Source organism: Mesoplodon densirostris, chromosome 11 (assembly GCF_025265405.1).
Source record: "Mesoplodon densirostris isolate mMesDen1 chromosome 11, mMesDen1 primary haplotype, whole genome shotgun sequence".
Lineage (NCBI taxonomy): Eukaryota > Metazoa > Chordata > Mammalia > Artiodactyla > Ziphiidae > Mesoplodon > Mesoplodon densirostris.
In genome coordinates this window covers 58,784,953-58,802,796 of record NC_082671.1, presented here as the reverse complement: position 1 = coordinate 58,802,796, position 17,844 = coordinate 58,784,953, and the positions used below count along the sequence as shown (strand labels likewise).

At 35.7% G+C, this 17,844-nt stretch overlaps 1 protein-coding gene across 2 annotated transcripts in view; it reads right to left on the bottom strand.

Moving 5' to 3' along the window:
- SLC2A13 (solute carrier family 2 member 13) overlaps positions 1-17,844 on the bottom strand; it is a 458,725-nt gene that overhangs the window by 337,296 nt on the left and 103,585 nt on the right. For both annotated transcript variants that reach the window (XM_060113252.1, XM_060113251.1), the window contains exon 3: positions 15,035-15,243. In XM_060113252.1, coding sequence (XP_059969235.1) covers positions 15,035-15,243 — 209 coding nt within the window. The remainder of the gene's footprint in view (positions 1-15,034; positions 15,244-17,844) is intronic.

Genomic DNA, 17,844 nt, shown 5'->3' with positions numbered 1-17,844 from the left:
GAAAAACTGAAACCATTTCCACTAAAATCAGGAACAAGACAAGGATGCCCACTCTCACCACTACTATAAAACATAGTTTTAGAAGTTTTAGCCATAGCAATCAGAGAAGAAAAAGAAATAAAAGGAATCCAAATTGGAAAAGAAGTAAAGCTGTCACTGTTTGCAGATGACATGATACTATACATAGAAAATCCTAAAGATGCTACCAGAAAACTACTATAGCTAATCAATGAATTTGGTAAAGTAGTAGGATACAAAGCGAATGCACAGAAATCTCTTGCGTTCCTGTACACTAATGATGAAAAATATGAAAGAGAAATTAAGGAAACACTCTCATTCACCATTGCAACAAAAAGAATAAAATACCTAGGAATAAACCTACCTAAGGGGACAAAAGACCTGTATGCAGAAAACTATAAGACACTGGTGAAACAAGTGAAAGATGATCCAAATAGATGGAGAGATATACCATGTTCTTGGATTGGAAGAATTAACATTGTGAAAATGACTCTACTACCCAAAGCATTCTATAGATTCAATGCAATCTCTATTAAACTACCAATGGCATTTTCACAGAACTATAACAAAAAAATTAACAGTTTGTATGGAAACACAAAAGACCCTGAAGAGCCAGAGCAATCTCGAGAAAGAAAAATGGAGCCAGAGCAATCAGACTCCCTGACTTCAGACTATACTACAAAGTTACAGTAATCAAGACAGTCTGGTACTGGCACAAAAACAGAAATAAAGACCAATGGAACAGGATAGAAAGCCCTGAGAGAAACTCACGCACATATGGTCACCTTATTTTTAATAAAGGAGGCAAGAATATACAGTGGAGAAAAGAAAGTGTCTTTAATAAGTGGTGCTGGGTAAACTGGACAGCTACATGTAAAAGAATGAAAGTAGAACACTGCCTAACACAATAAACAAAAATAAACTCAAAACGGATTAAGACCTAAATGTAAGGCCAGACACTATAAAACTCTTAGAGAACCATAAAAAGAAACGAAACTGAGCTATTTGTAATGAGGTGGATAGACCTAGAGTCTGTCATACAGAGTGAAGTAAGTCAGAATGAGAAAGACAAATACCGTATGCTAACACATATATATGGAATTAAAAAAATAATGTCATGAAGAACCTAGGGGTAAAACAGGAATAAAGACACAGACCTATTTGAGAATGGACTTGAGGATATGGGGAGGGGGAAGGGTAAGCTGTGACAAAGCGAAAGAGAGGCATGGACATAAATACACTACCAAACGTAAGGTAGATAGATAGTGGGAAGCAGCTGCAGAGCACAGGGAGATCAGCTCGGTGCTTTGTGACTGCCTGGAGGGGTGGGAGGGAGGGAGATGCATGAGGGAAGGGATGTGGGAACAGATGTATATGTATGACTGATTCACTTTGTTATAAAGCAGAAACTAATAAAAAAATTTTTTAAAAAAGAAAAAAAAAGAAAAAAAAACTCTTAGAGAAAAACATAGGCAGAAAACTCTATGTCATAAATCACAGCAAGATCCTTTTTGACCCACCCCCTTAGAAATGGAAATAAAAACAATAATAAACAAATGGGACCTAATGAAACTTAAAAGCTTTTCACAGCAAAGGAAACTGTAAACAAGACGAAAAGACAACACTTGAAATGGGAGAAAATATTTGCAAATGAATCAACTAACCAAGGATTAATATCTAAAATTTATAAGCAGCTCATGCAGCTCAATATCAAAAAAACAAACAACCCAATCCAAAAAAGGGCAGAAGACCTAAACAGGCATTTCTCCAAAGAAGATATACAGATTGCCAACATACACATGAAAGTATGCTCAACATCACTAATCATTAGAGAAATGCAAATCAAAACTACAATGAGGTATCCCCTCACACCAGTTAGAATGGCTATCATCAAAAAATCTACAAACAATAAATGCTGGAGAGGGTGTGGAGAAAAGGGAACCCTCTTACACTGTTGGTGGGAATGTAAATTGATATATCCACTATGGAGAACAGCATAGAGGTTCCTTAAAAAACTACAAATAGAACTACCATACGACCCAGCAATCCCACTACTGGGCATATGCCCTAAGAAAACCATAATTCAAAAAGGGTCACATACCACAGTGTTCACTGCAGCTCTATTTACGATAGTCAGGACATGGAAGCAACGTAAGTGTCCATCGACAGATGAATGGATAAAGACGATGTGGCACATATATACAATGAAATATTACTCAGCCATAAAAAGGAATGAAATTGAGTTATTTGTAGTGACGTGGATGGACACAGAGTCTGTCCTACAGAGTGAAGTCAGAAAGAGAAAAACCAATACCGTATGCTAACACACATATTTGGAATCTAAAAAAACGGCAAAAAAATGGTTCTGAAGAACGTAGTGGCAGTACAGAAATAAAGATGCAGATGTAGAGAATGGACTTGAGGACGCAGGGTGGGGGAAGGGTAAGCTGAGACGAAGTGAGAGAGTGGCATGGACATATATACACTACCAAATGTTATAGATAGCTAGCAAGAAGCAGCCACATAGCACAGGCAGATCAGCTCGATGCTTTGTGACTACTAAAGGGGTGTGATAGGGAGGCTGGGAGGGAGACGCAAGAGGGAGGAGGTATGGGGATATATGTATAGCTGATTCACTTTGTTATAAAGCAGAAACTAACATACCATTATAAAGCAATTATACTCCAATAAAGATGTTAAAAAAAATAAAGCGATAGAAAAAATTAAGAGTAATTCTTCGATCTTTGAGAAACATTCGAGAAGATCTCTTCTGATATTTGTTAATAGGTAAGGTTCTTCAGATACCACACGACATGGTTATTAATATTGTGATTCTAGAGCCCATCAATGGAACTTTCCTGTTATCACTAAAAAGTCCCAACATTCAAGAGTGACCATGTGCCTTCCCCTTTGAGATGGAGATAATTGGGTTTTCTTCAGAATATTCCTCTAAGCTTCTCCACACACTAGGTAACCTTTAAAGGGCACAACAGCTTGTCTTTGCTCAAGGAAAAAAACTCCAGACCAGAGTTTTATTTACAAACCAGACTATCACTTGTGCTGAATGATGGGTTTAGTGTTAAGTTGGAAATGAACTACCCTAAAGCAGCAACTCAATAAATATATTCCTTTTGAAGTGTACTTTGTTGGGTTTTCTCCTCCTATTTGTATTAAATACAGAAAAACTTCACAATGTATAGGAGTAAAAAGGAAAAATTTGACACAATCGAAACTCCTTTAGCATGGTTTTTTTTTATGAAATATGGATTTAGGTACATTGTAGCAAGAAAGTAGAAGGATGAACCATCAAGTACTACCTATCAACTTCCTAAGACAATCTGCATTTTCAATACAAATCAGTGAAGATGGCTTGAAAGGCTATAGGTAATGTGAAAAGTACTTGCTTCTCCTGTGATTTGCCGAGTGGAAAATCTTCTCTATGCCATTCCTTATCTCTTTGTCTAAGAACTACTCTAATTCTGCTTATGATTTTAAAAATTCTCTGGAGTTTAGAAAATCCAAAGCAACCTTTATTTAAAGCCATGTTGAATTAAATAGAGGTTCTTTTAAATAAGTCATGATGCCTAAAAATGTAAGTTTAACTAAAATCTGAGGAACGTCCCTGGTGGTCCAGTGATAAAGAATTCACCTTCCAATGTAGGGGATGCAGATTCAATCCCTGGTTGGGGAACTAAGATCCCACATGCCACGGGGCAACTAAGCCTGTGCACCACACCTACTGAGCTCGGGCACCTCAATGAGAGAGGCTGCATGCCACAAACTACAGAGCCCACGCTCTCTGGAGCCCACACGCCACAACTAGAGAAGAGAAAACCCGCACGCCACAACTAGAGAGAAGCCCACACGCTGCAACGAAGATCCCGTGTGTGACAACTAATACCTGACACAGCCATCAAAATTTTTTAAAAAAAGGACAATAGAATTATATATTGTTTTAATAGTCCTTCAGCTTACAGCTTGTTAACACAAGGAGAGAAAATTAAAGCAGATTTTTACTTGATCTTTTATTTTAATCTACCCTTTACCATAGGAGATATGTATTACAACCTCACACATTGACCATTTGGGCAATTTTGCGACAACCTCTAGAATATTAGATATAGATATGCTTTCTTGGCCTACATGTGGAAAATTGGTTGTCATCTTGCTGAGAAACAATTTGTTAATATCTATTTCAAGTTCACCCAGTAAATAGCATACATGCAATTACTTTGGGTCAGAAAGCACTGTACTATCACACGAAGAAAATATAAGCAAAACTACCAGAAATATTAGGAAAAATGACACTTTGCTCTAAGTGCAGCAGATGTCACCTGCAATGAGCATTCCACTGCAATGTCATTAGGCTGGAATTCAATTTCTAAAGAAACTTTTGTAAGGACTTCTATCAAAATCGATGATATATATCTACACTTTCTGACCTCTCTGCAGAACATGATTTGTTGTAATGACCACAAACAATATCAGTTCACAGGAAAAGAAACTGACTTATAAGGATATGAGTCTTGATGACCTAATTGTAAAATTACTGGAGGGAAAAAAGAGAGAGGTGCAGCTGTTCTTTCCTGTACACCATAGATGTGACCCCCAAAGAGCTAGAGGTAAATCAAACCAGGTTTTAAAAAACGAACTCACAGGAGGGTCTTGAATAAATTTTCTACCCTACAATATTCTTCCTTTCCAGGCTAGAGGTTAAACTACCCAACAAAGGGAAAACACAAAGCCAACCTTCTCCCAGATTACTGAGTTGATTTGTTGATACAATTAAACAATGTAAATCTTCTTGATGTAAATGTTTCTGCAAAGATTATACACTGCATAGGTAACCCTGAATGCACTACAATAGTGACTAGCAACCAGTAGGCCTGGATCTAATTTCAGTTTAAAGCATTAGTTAGTGCCTCTAGGCTGCTACTTCTCACATATACCTAAATATTAAGATTTTAGTGCCCAAAGGGTCGGGCCAGCTTTCTCAGTGACACTTTTACATGAAATCAATCAATTTTGGAAGTATCTGTGGTTTAGGTGACCTAGGCAATATTAACTGTAAAATATATATATATATATATGTGTGTGTGTGTGTGTGTGTGTGTGTGTGTGTGTGTATATGTGTGTGTGTGTGTGTGTGTGTATATATAGATAGACAGATAGATAGATAGACAGGACACACAAAAAAGCTTTTTCCTTAAAAGAAAGTCCATATACAGTTTTAAATTCCTGAGAACGACCATGTGCTGTAAACAGATGAACAGATTTGCAGGAGGCTGCCCCTGCCACTGGAGGTCTGGACTCAGTCTCCCCCTTGCCTGGATCCCTTTATCAATCTGTTGTTGCACTGAAGCTGCCCTGACAACTCCATGCTCCCAAAACACTTTCCCTGGTCTTTCTGTAATGGTTCTAACATCAACATCTGGATATTTCTCTAGGGAGAAAAAGCTTTCTTTGTTTACACTTTCCCTCCAATGATCCTGCCTTAATCCCCCACTGCAGAGCCCAGAAGGGAGTGGCAGAGATGGTGCCTTATTTCATACTTTCCCTGAGCCCTGCCTAAGGGGTTCTTCTGCTAAGCATGTCAGCAACAGCCTTCACTCTCCTTTGACACCACCTTAGAAAAATACGTGTTCTCTGGTGCTGGATAAGAAATTGAAAAATTTAAGAAAAAAAAGGTTTTATTATGTGTGGTGATGGATGTTAAGTAAACTTATTGTGGTGATCATTTCACAGTATGTACATATATCAAATCATTATGCTGTACACCTGAAACTAATATAAAGTTATATGTCAATTATACCTCCATTTAAAAAAACAAAAAAAAAAATGAAGAGATCTTGTCCATAATGGTGGAGTAGGAAGACCCTAAGCTCACCTCATCTCACGGGCACACCAAAATTACAACCATTTACAGAGCAACTATTGATGAGAAAGACCAGAACCTACCAGAAAAAAATATTATACAACTAAAGATATAAAGAAGAAACCACAATGAGATGGATAGGAGAGGCAGAGGTATAGTCAAGACCCACACCTCTGGGTGGGTGACCCACAAATGGGAGGATAATTACAATTGCAGAGGGTCCCTCACTGGGAAAACAAGCCCCCAGGATATTTGGCTTTGAAGGCCAGTAGGGCTTACATTCAGGAGAGCCAGGGGGCTGTGGAACGTAGACTCAACTATTAAAGGGCACACACACCACATGCTCAGAGACCTATGGCAGAAACAGTAATTTTAAAGGACCCTGGGTCAGATGCAGGCTGGTCTTGGAGAATCTCCAGAAGAAGCAGGAGGCAACTGGAGCTCACCTTGGGGACACAGACACTGGCAGTATCCATTTTGGGGAGCTTGTTCTACCACATGGACAGTGGTGCTAGCAAGCCCTCCCTCTAGCTTATCAGCCTAGGGACCTGGCCCTGCCCACTAGGCTATAAGCACCTATACTGGGATGCCTCAGGCCAAGCAACTAGCCTGGAAGGGAAACAGCCCCCCAAAAGCAGGAAGGCTGCGTTAAGACCCCTTGAGCCCATAGCCACTCCTGGACATGGCCATGTCCACCAGAGGGCCTAGGACCGAGGACCACACATCAGTGCACAGACACTAGACTTGGGACCCTCAGGGCTATCAGCTGACTTTTCATTGCAAACCCTGCAGGCCAGAAGGGAATGTCACCATATATTTAAAGTGATGAAAGGGAAAAACCTATATCCAAGAATACCTACCCGGGGGGCTTCCCTGGTGGCGCAGTGGTTGAGAGTCCGCCTGCTGATGCAGGGGACGCAGGTTCATGCCCCGGTCCGGGAAGATCCCACATGCCGTGGAGTGGCTGGGCCCGTGAGCCATGGCTGTTGAGCCTGCGCGTCCAGAGCCTGTGCTCCACAGCAGGAGAGGCCACAACAGTGAGAGGCCCATGTACCACAAAAAAAAAATAAAAAATAAAAAATAAATAAAAGAATACCTACCCAGGAAGGCTTTCATTCAGATTTGATGGAGAGATCAAAAGGTTTACAGATAAGCAAAAGCTAAGAGTTCAGCACCACCATAACTCCTTTACAAGAAATGTTCAAGGAATTTCTCTAAGCAAAAAAGAAAAGGCCACAACCAGAAACATGAAAATTACTAAAAGAAAAAGCTCATTGGTAAAGGCAAAAATACAGTAAAGGTAGTAAATCAACCATGTACAAAGTCAGTAAAAAGGTTAAAAGGCAAAACTAGTAAAATCATCTGTATCTGCAATAAGTAGTTAAGGAATACACAAAACAAAAATATGTAAAATATGACATCAAAAAAAGTAACCCTGGGAAAGGGGAATAAAATGCAGGATTATTAAATAGCATTTGAAATTAAGAGATCAGCAGCTTAAAATAATCATATATATATATATATGAATACATATATTGCTATAAATATACCTCATGGTAACCACAAACCAGAAACCTATAATAGATACAAACAAAAAAGAGAAAGGAATCAAAGCATAACACTAAAGACAGTCATTAAATCACAAGGGCACAGAAAAAAAGCAGAGGAAATAAACAAAAAATAACTACAAAACTACCCCAAAACAATTTTTTTTAAAGGCAGTAAGTACATACCTAACAATAATTACTTTAAATTTAAATAGACAACATGCTCCCATGAAAGGACATAAGAGTGGCTGAATGGATACAAAAACAAATTCATATATATGCTATCTACGATGGACTCACTTCAGATCTAAGACACACACAGACTGAAGTGAGGGGATGGAAAAAGAAATGAAAGGAGAAAAAAAAAAAAAAAACCTGGAGACAAATGAAAACAAAGCACAATGATCCAAAATCTATGGGATGTAGGAGAAGCAGTTCTAAGAAGGAAGTTTATAGTGATACAAGCCAACCTCAGGAAATGAGGAAAATTTCAAATGAACAACCTAACCTTAACCCTAAGGAACTAGAAAAAGAACAAACAAAACCCAAAGTTAGTAGAAGGAAATAAATCAAAGACCAGAGTAGAAATAAATAAAATAGAAACCAAAGAAACAATAGAAGCGATCAATGAGATGAAGAGCTGGTTCTTTAAAAAGATAAACAAAATTGATAAACCTTAAGCCGGACTGACCAACAAAAAAAGAGAGAGGACCCAAATCGATTAAATCAGAAATGTAAAAAGGAATACTTACAACCGACACCACAGAAATACAAAGGATCATATGAACAATTATATGCCAATAAAATGAATAATCTAGAAGAAATGGACAAACACCTAGAAATGTACAATCTCCCAAAACTGAACCAGAAAGAAATAGAAAATATGAACAGACTGATGACCATTAATGAAATTGAATCAATAATCAAAACTCTCAACAAACAGAAGTCCAGAAACAGATGGCTTCACAGGTGAATTCTACCAAACATTTAGAGAAGAGTTAACATGTATCCTTCTTGAACTATTCCCAAAAATTGCAGAGGGAGGAAAGCTTCCAAACTCATTCTATGAGGCCAGCATCACCCTGATACCAAAAACAGACAGAAATATCAAAAACAAGAAAAACAATTACAGGCTATTATCACTGATGAACATAGATGCAAAAGTCCTCAACAAAATAATAACAAACCAAATTCAGCAATACATTAAAAGAATCATACACCATGATCAAGATGGGATTTATCCCAGAGATGGCTCAATACCCACAAATCAATTAATGTGATAAACCACATTAACAAAATGAAGAATAAAAATCATATGATTATCTCAATAGATGCAGAAAAATCTTTTGATAAAATTCAACATCCGTTTATGATAAAAACTCTCCACAAAGTGGGTATAGAGAGAACATAGCTCAACATGATAAAACCAAATATGAAAAACCCACAGCTAACATCATACTCAGCAGTGAAATTTGAAAGGATTCCTATAAGATCAGGAAGAAGACAAGAATACCCTCTCTCACCACTTTTATTCACCATAGAATTGGAAGTCCCAGCCACAGCAGACAAGAAAAAAGAAATAAAAGGAATCCAAATTTGAAAGGAAGAAGTAAAACTGTCACTGTTTGCAGATGACATGGTACTACACGTAGAAAATCCTAAAGCCACCACTGAAAAAGCACTAGAGCTCATCAATTAATACAGTGAAGTTTAAATACATCAGGATACAAATTTAATATATAGAAATATGTTGCATTTCTATACACTAAAAATAAATATCAGAAAGAGAAATGTTTTAAAAATCCCATTTACCATCACATCAAAAATTATAAAATACCTAGGGAATAAATTTAACTACAGAAATAAAATACCTGTACTCAGAAAACTATAAAACGCTGTGAAAGAAATGGAAGAGGACACAAACTGATGCAAAGATATACCATGTTGATGGACAGGAAGATTAATATTGTTAAAATGACCATACTACCCAAGGCAATCTACAGAGTCAATGCAATCCCTATCAAACTACTATTGGCATACTTCACAGAAATAAAAGAAGTAATTTTAAAAGTTGTATGGAAACACGAAGACCCTGAAAAGCCACAACAATCTTGAGAAAAATAACAGAGCTGGAGGTATCATGTTTCCTGACTTCAGACTATATTACAAAGTCATCAAAATAGTATGGTACTGGCCCAAAAACCGACACACAGATCAATGGAACAGAATAGAGAGAAATAAACTCATATATTTATGGTCAGTCAATCTATGACACAGGAGGCAAGAACACACAATGAGGAAAAGACAGTCTCTTCAATAAGTGGTGCTGGGAAAACTGGACAGCTACATGTAAAAGAATAAAATTAGAACATTTTCTCAAACCATATACAAAAATAAACTCAAAATGGATTAAAGACTTAAATATAAGACTGGAAACCATAAGACTTCTAGAAGAAAGCATAGAACACTCTTTGACATAAATCAAAGCAATGTTTTTTGGATCTGTCACCTTAGGCAAATGGGACCTATTTAAAAGCTTTTGCACAGCAAAGGAAACCATTGAAAAAATGAAAAGACAACATACAGAATGAGAGAAAATATTTGCAAATGATATGACCAATAAGAGATTAATATCCAAAATATAAATAGCTCATACAACTCAATATCAAAAAACAAACAACCCAATTAAAACATGGGTCAAAGACATGAATAGACGCTTTTCCAAAGAAGACACAGAGATGACCAACAGGCACATGAAAAGATGCTCAACATCACTAATCATCAGAAAAATGGAAAGCAAAACCACAGTGAGGTATCACCTCACACCTATCAGAATGGCTATCATCAAAAAGACCACAAATAACAAATGTTGGCAAAGATGTGGAAAAAAAGGGAACACTTCCACACTGTTGGTGGGCATGTAAATTGGTGCAGCCACTGTGGAAAACAGTATGGAGGTTCCTTAAAAACCTAAAAATAGAACTACCATATGATCCAGCAATTTCACTTCCAGATATTTACCCGAAGAAAACCAAAACACTAATTCAAAAAGATAAATGCACCCCTGTGTTCACTGTAGCATTATTAACAATATCATAGACTTGGAAGTAGCCTAAGTGCGCATGTACATACGAGTCATGACTCTATTCCACATCTATGCAACATGAAATAAACTAGTAAGATAAACCATAAGAGATAAGCAACAAAATGTTAGAAATGGTATATTATTTTGTACTCAAATGTGCTTTTAATTCTTAAAGTAGTAATTGTGTCTCTACTAATCCCAAGCTTTGGCTTGACAACCTGGGATAAATAAAGATGTACAGTTAGTTATTACTGAAATGTCTTTAAACTCTGGTACATGTACATGTATATATATAATCAAAATGTTACAAGAAAATTAATCTGGTAACTTAACAATACGTATAATTTTGCATTTGCTGTTCCCTCTGCCTGGAACAGTCTTCCCTTTAGTTCTCTACATTGATGATTCTTTATCACCATTCAAACTCACCTCTTCAGAGAAGTGTTTCCTAATTATCCCACCTAAAGTAGCCCCTCTTCAGTCCCTCTATAAATATGTTATTATCCTGCTTGTTTCCTTCAAAGCAATTACCACAATTTGTAGTTATCTGGTAATTATTTACTCTTTTATTCATCAGTTGTGTGCCTCTTCCCAGTGGGCCAGAACCTTGTCTATCTACTTACTGCCACATCCCCACATCTATTGAGTGTCACTCAATAAGTATTTCAGAATGAAAGACTCTTGTATAATATTTAGAATTTTAATTTAATTTTATTTTATTTTATTTATTTTTTTTTGGCTGTGTCGGGTCTTAATTGCACGCAGGATCTTCATTGTGGCACGTGGGCTTCTCTCTAGTTGTGGCACGCAGCCTCCAGAGCACATGGGCTCTGTAGTTTGCAGCACACGGGGGGGCTCTCTAGGTGAGGCACGTGGGCTCAGTAGTTGTGTCGTGTGGGCTTAGCTGCCCTGCGGCATGTGGGATCTTAGTTCCCTGACCAGGGATCAAACCTGCGTCCCCTGCATTGGAAAGCGTATTCTTTACTACTGGACCACCTGGGAAGTTCCAGTGTTCAGAAATTTTAAAACAGGCATTTCTCACAGACTTTTAAAACTAAAAAGTCAGACTGTGGAGCTGTTAAAATCTGGTTCGCTTTTCTTACAAACCTAATAGAAAACTGAGGTTCAGTGCTCCCCCCCAAATCCTTTTAGGATTACAAGTTTGGAATGGAGCCAGGACGTCTTTCATTTCCCTGTCTCCCAATTCCGAGAGCTTTCCCAACCAAGCTGTCGTTTCTTCTAGTCTCACTTTATTAGTCCTACAGGATGTATAAACAGTGTTGAACACAAATGAAAAGTGTTTGCTTCTTTTCCCATAAACTGCCTTTTTTCCCTTATAGTGGAGAAATCACATGCTAAAGAGGTCGACTTTTATGTCATGTGCAGAAGAAGAGATGAAATCCCATTATAACCCAATCCTGTTCCACAGCATGGCCTATGAGCCTCACTTCTCCTGCAGACCTGGTCAGAGAAGCCACCATATTCACTACATAAAGTCATAAAGTATGTTTTGAAACAGGAAGTAAATAAGTCCCATATACACTGACATTTCACACATCAAAACAATTAATACATAGTTCAGCAGCTATGCCTATTTTCCTCAAAGAGGTCAAATTTAAACTCAAGTAACCAAGGAAAAAAATTCTACAAATAGAGGAGTGTCACATAACCAAGTACCATAATAGTCACAAGTCACAAATCCACTGGAAACTCTGAGAGAAGGACATCTTTTACTGATCTGGAATCAGACCTATTTGGCTCACAGGTAGCAGGTAACTAAGCCACCATGTCTGATGATAAAACATTTCTGCCAAAAGGAAAGGTGGTCGTATTAAACAACTATTTTCTACCCTCCTGGAATAGCTGAGTATTTTATGGTGCCTAGGACAAGGTTCATCCCTCCAAGCAACTGCCCTCCACTACTCAGAGTTCCTGGGCTTGAAGTCATGGTTCAAAATTCACCTCATCAGAATCCATGGACAGATTAACACAAGTCACTCTCTAACCCTCCAACACAATGGCTGACTGTTCTCTGAGCCAGAACATTTTTGTTATTTCAAAGTTAGCTGTTTCTTCATGTGTAATTGTCCATCTAGCCTATCTTTTCAAATGTAAAGTGACTGAGGGCAGGACCTTCTGGTTTGTAACAAAAGTCCTAGCACTACTCTCTATTTTCCAACTGAACTGACATGTAAACGATGCAATAAAATTCATACTGTGCAGAATATGTTATACTGTGGTCAAATTTATCAATCACAAAAATGAAGCCACAAATTACTGGTGCTTGTGTAACCCCGGCAAAACTGTCTGTGTGCATTCATGCCATAATGCTATTAATTCTTTACCTTTATAAAAGAACATGAGATTAGTTTTAAAATTAAGCAAGATGACAGTACACAAATAATACAAATCCAGAAATGGAAAAATTATTAATCCTATTAGTTACAAAGTTTACAATATTTACCCAAGCATAAGACAAATTAGGATTCAGTGGATAATATTATGGTATTAAGATTGGTGCCACCTTGTCTTTGAAGTGATATCTGCCTTTAATTTTTCTATCAATGTGTAATGCCTAACAAATAAATTTTATGTATATAATTTTTTAAAAAAGACTTGTGCCAAATGTGCATATAAAGCAATATGAGGAAATAGGTAAATAGCTAACTATTTTATCTATATCCAATAGGTATGCATAAAATAGTGCCCTACTTAGTTCCCAAAGACGTCTAATAAAAACTAAAGCAGACACAGATAACTGCAATCCTATCTACCTCAAGTTTCTAAAAACCCATTTGGTTACACATTCCAAATAGTCATGAGACTCAAACAGCATGCATCGTCAACAACTGCATGGCTAGACCAGTCAGACAACTTTTTATGTAGTCAAAGTGAAGCTACATGTTCAATGCTTTGTAGTAAAGTCAGTGGTATCCCTACTCCTAAACAAGAGGTGTTTTTTATTAAGTTGTTGTTTCTATCCTTAACATAAGTAATAAAAACTTATGTTCTAAGTAGTATTTAATATAACCTAATACTCTGAAAAGATTTCCACTCACACATTATTAGCACATGGGTTTCAAGTATACTGATTACATGTAATTACATTACATTACTGATTATAATATGAAACAATCTCAGATTTCATTCAAGCAGCTACTGAGAGGAATTTAGACAGAAGCATGAAAGAAGTTATTTGTAATTTAAATAGACACTAAAAATTGTATTTTAAAAATTAACACAATCTTGAACTCACTAAGTGAATTAATTTTGTTAAAACAAAATTCTCTTTAATACTTGCACTAATGTGCAGAGTATAGGAAATGCTGACAATGCCAGGCACATGGTATATACTCAGAAACTTTTTGCTAAAAATGACCTTCACCTAGAGTGGGCTCACAATTATCTAGGGGCTTTCGTCTGAGCAAGGAGGTAATAAGATCACACTGTGTATGTAAGTATCATGTACTGTGTATATGTAAGTCAAACCATGTGTGGCTACCACAGTGACCAGTTTCTGCAGAGTGTTCATTCTATTGCTTCTTCAGCTCTACCAAAAGATAGTAAGAGTGAGTGAACAGACCTTCCAAAACTTGTGTATGACATATATCAATAAAGGGTTGTGTGTGTGTTTGGCATTTTCTCAGGTATGAAAAATAATTTGACTAATATAAATAAGCATCTCCATTGAACAACCAATTAACGTAGAGGCAGAAGGAAGATTGAGAGAAAATGAAACAATTTTGGGGAATGTGAATCCAGCAGGGAATTGTAAAATGTCTACCTTTTCCCATCATTCCCATCTGGCAAATTGCTTACCCAAATCAGACTGTCAAGACTACAGATCTTGCCTGAGAATTTTTAAATCCCTACATGATTTCTTCTCTGAAAATAAATTCATCAACATAAATTAACCAGAACCATGCTTTTTTTGGTTTCTGACATGGTTAAATTGTGATTAGACAATTAAACATTTTAATGAAAACAGGGAAATGAAAAATTATTCCATAACTAGTATATGAAGGTATTCTTAGTCTTTATAAAAATTAGTATGGAAATTAATGTAACACATGTAAACAAGGTATTTAATTTTACTAAAGTGATTTATTTTGACAATAGTTCAAACTGAATTTTTATTTAATATAGAAGGTCAATAATACATACTTATATTTATATATTAAATATTTATATGTAAAATATACATATACCCAAAAAATGTCCCCACACTCAAAATGACAACTGTGTCAAGTATATCTGACTTAAAATAAAAGAAATTACAAAAATAAAAATAGTAATTATTTGAGGACAGTGGCATTATGGCAGTGTTTTCTTCATTCTTTTATAACATTATTATATTGCTTTTAAAATTAAAATATATTTATTTTGGTTTAGTTATACATATTAAACCACTTCATCATTTAGAGACATTAAATAATACTAAAAGAATATACTTTATAAGTAAAACTATTATGTAGTTTTAAAATTCATATATGTATAAAATCCACATACCTGAGCCAACCTCTTTTTCCTCTTCTTCAATGTTGTTTTTGATGCTATCATACTCCTCATCAATGGTCTGGTTACCACGCATCTGAGATAAAATTCTACGGGCCTTTTGAGTCTGTCCTTTCTGAATAAGCCATCGAGGGCTTTCAGGTAAAAAGAGAAAGCCAAAAAACTGTATAACTGCTGGAATTGCTGCAAGTCCCAGCATGTACCTGCAATAAGAAATCAATACATTGTTGTAAAATGTGGTCTTATTAGCATTGAGTATGAATAAAGGTTTGTGTTCACCACATTAGGAATAACACATAATGGTAAAAATTAGAATTATTTTCTTTTTATCATATATGCATGTGTGTTTCACCAGAAAAGATATTTTTATATTGTAGTGAAAAATTGAAAAATGAAAAAAATCTGATTCTTCTTTATCTCTCCCACAAATTACAATGAAAAAGAATGGACAAAAGTCACGATCATTTTGGATAGGCATTCTGAACCAAACACAACATGCAAAACACCAAAATCACCATTCCTATCTAATACTAATATAATTCTGTAATTTACAATATAAAAATGGGGCTAAGACAAAACTCTCTGATATCTGTTTAAAAGATATACTTTTCATTAAAATAAATGCCCAGATTTATTGCTTTACAGTTATTTCTTCTCTGTAAATGATTAGTTATGATTTCATTTTGCCATCAAGCATCATTTTTTTAGACAAAAAAGCACTTTACTTAACAAAAAATGGGGGGGTGGAGGGAGAGTTAGGAAAGCATATAGCAGCCAATAGCAGAAAAATATGAAGTCAGATGCTAATAATCATTATTAAAGTGACTAGAAATATGAAAAAGCTGCTAATGTTTTAAGTTGTCATCTTCTTCAAATATCTATTCTTAATGACTGACAAAATTCTAAATAACAAATAAGCATAGCACTTTAAATCTACCAGAGGAATAACAAAAATAGCAATATGAGCATATCCATATCAAAGATCTCTCCAAATTATTCTGACCACTGGACTAATCTCCTAATACCTCTAGTCCTCAATCTTTTCAAACTGAGTTAGATTACATAAACTTCAAGGTCTCTTTAAATTGGTGGTTTCTATGAATCTAGGACACCTGGATGTTTTCTACTGATCCAAGTTCCCAGAATATTTTCCATGGTAGATTTATGGTGGTAGAGCTCAGAAGGCCAGTCCTGATTACATAACAACCCATACTCACTGGTATTCATAAATCAACGAGAATTCACCTGACTCAGTACACTTTTCAAAGCTGTTCTAACTTTTAAGCCATGCTAAACCAAAAGTATAGCAGTCTTGAAGACACATATCTTGTGAATAGGTCTATTATTTTCCAGGCAATTTCATTTTACTTCCAAAAAGAGTAGAAAAACAAAACACAATTGCTACATGGGTGTTAAGAGTACCTCCTACTCAAACAGTAGCTATAAATACACTCAGAAAAATTAACTAAGATTTAGAAAGTGAACAAAGTGTTTATGAATGACTAAATGAATCACTTGCCTACAATATTAAAGGAAATCTTATTAGACATGTTTTATACTTTAATCCATAAGTATTGATAATTACACCAATACTTAATCACTCCTTCCTCTGCTCACCTAGAAAACATTTTTAACCTCTATTTATGTCATTATACCTTGTATTATAATAAATTATTTACCTATTTCACTTGACTGAATATTTAACTTTATATTCAGCATAGCACCTTATAAAGTATCTTGCACAGTAGGCATTCAGTAAATGTTTTATGAAAAGATACAAAAACAGCTATATATATCGAAACTGTCTATATAAACTAAACAGAAAACTGTTTCACACTCATATAGTAACATTTTATGCAGCAACTCTACTGGCTCATTTAGCTCTGCAAAGTTACTTACACAGAAATTCTTTCCAATGAAACTATTTGTTACTCTAGATATGACCAAACCTTTTCTTCTGAAGACTCATCTGATGAGAACTAGAGAGATCAGCTCACACAAATGCGTATTTCTGGCCTCTTTCCCTTAAGATGTTAACTTGTATAACCAAATCTTAATGTGTGTTTTAATGCTGTAAATGAATGAAATTTCTATTCAGTGTGTTCTCTCTTAAAAAATTTAAGAAAAAAGGTTATCCTACATTGCCAATTATTTAAAAGAAAAGCAATAAAAAGGTAGAAACCAAATATATTGGATTAGGAAATAAATAAGAAAAGTACTAAAGATGAAAGCCTTTACTTTTCATTTCTCTATACCTTTCTTGACCTTTCCTTCTGTTTTCCAAACCCCCTTAGTGATGAATTAAGATTAAAGGGGTGCACTGAATACTTCAAAGAAGCACTGAATTGAATACAGAAACTGAATCATTTTTAGACCCAAAGATGCTCACATAATACTTTGCACTTTACTACTCACTATTTAATCTCAGAACATAATATTTTTTAAAAATTAAAAGAAAAAAGAAAAGAAGGGAAGAAAAGGGAAAATACAAAAAGTAAAATATAAAGATACATATTAGCCTGTTTTTTTAAGTGAGCTGTAGAAGACAGAATACTTTAGCCCTCCAGCCTTCTGATATCTCTAAGTCCCAAGAGTCTAGATCTGACATTTACAATTCAATGTCTTAATACTAGGGTAGGAAAAAGGAACTCACACTCTATTGCCAAACTCTAAGGATATATTAAAGCCTGTTTTCAGAGACTAGTCAAGATAAAACATGTTTTATACATTTACATCCTAAGATTTCTAAAAGTAAAACAAAGGAGCTTATTTTACTGTATTTTAATTATTTTTCATGATAAAAA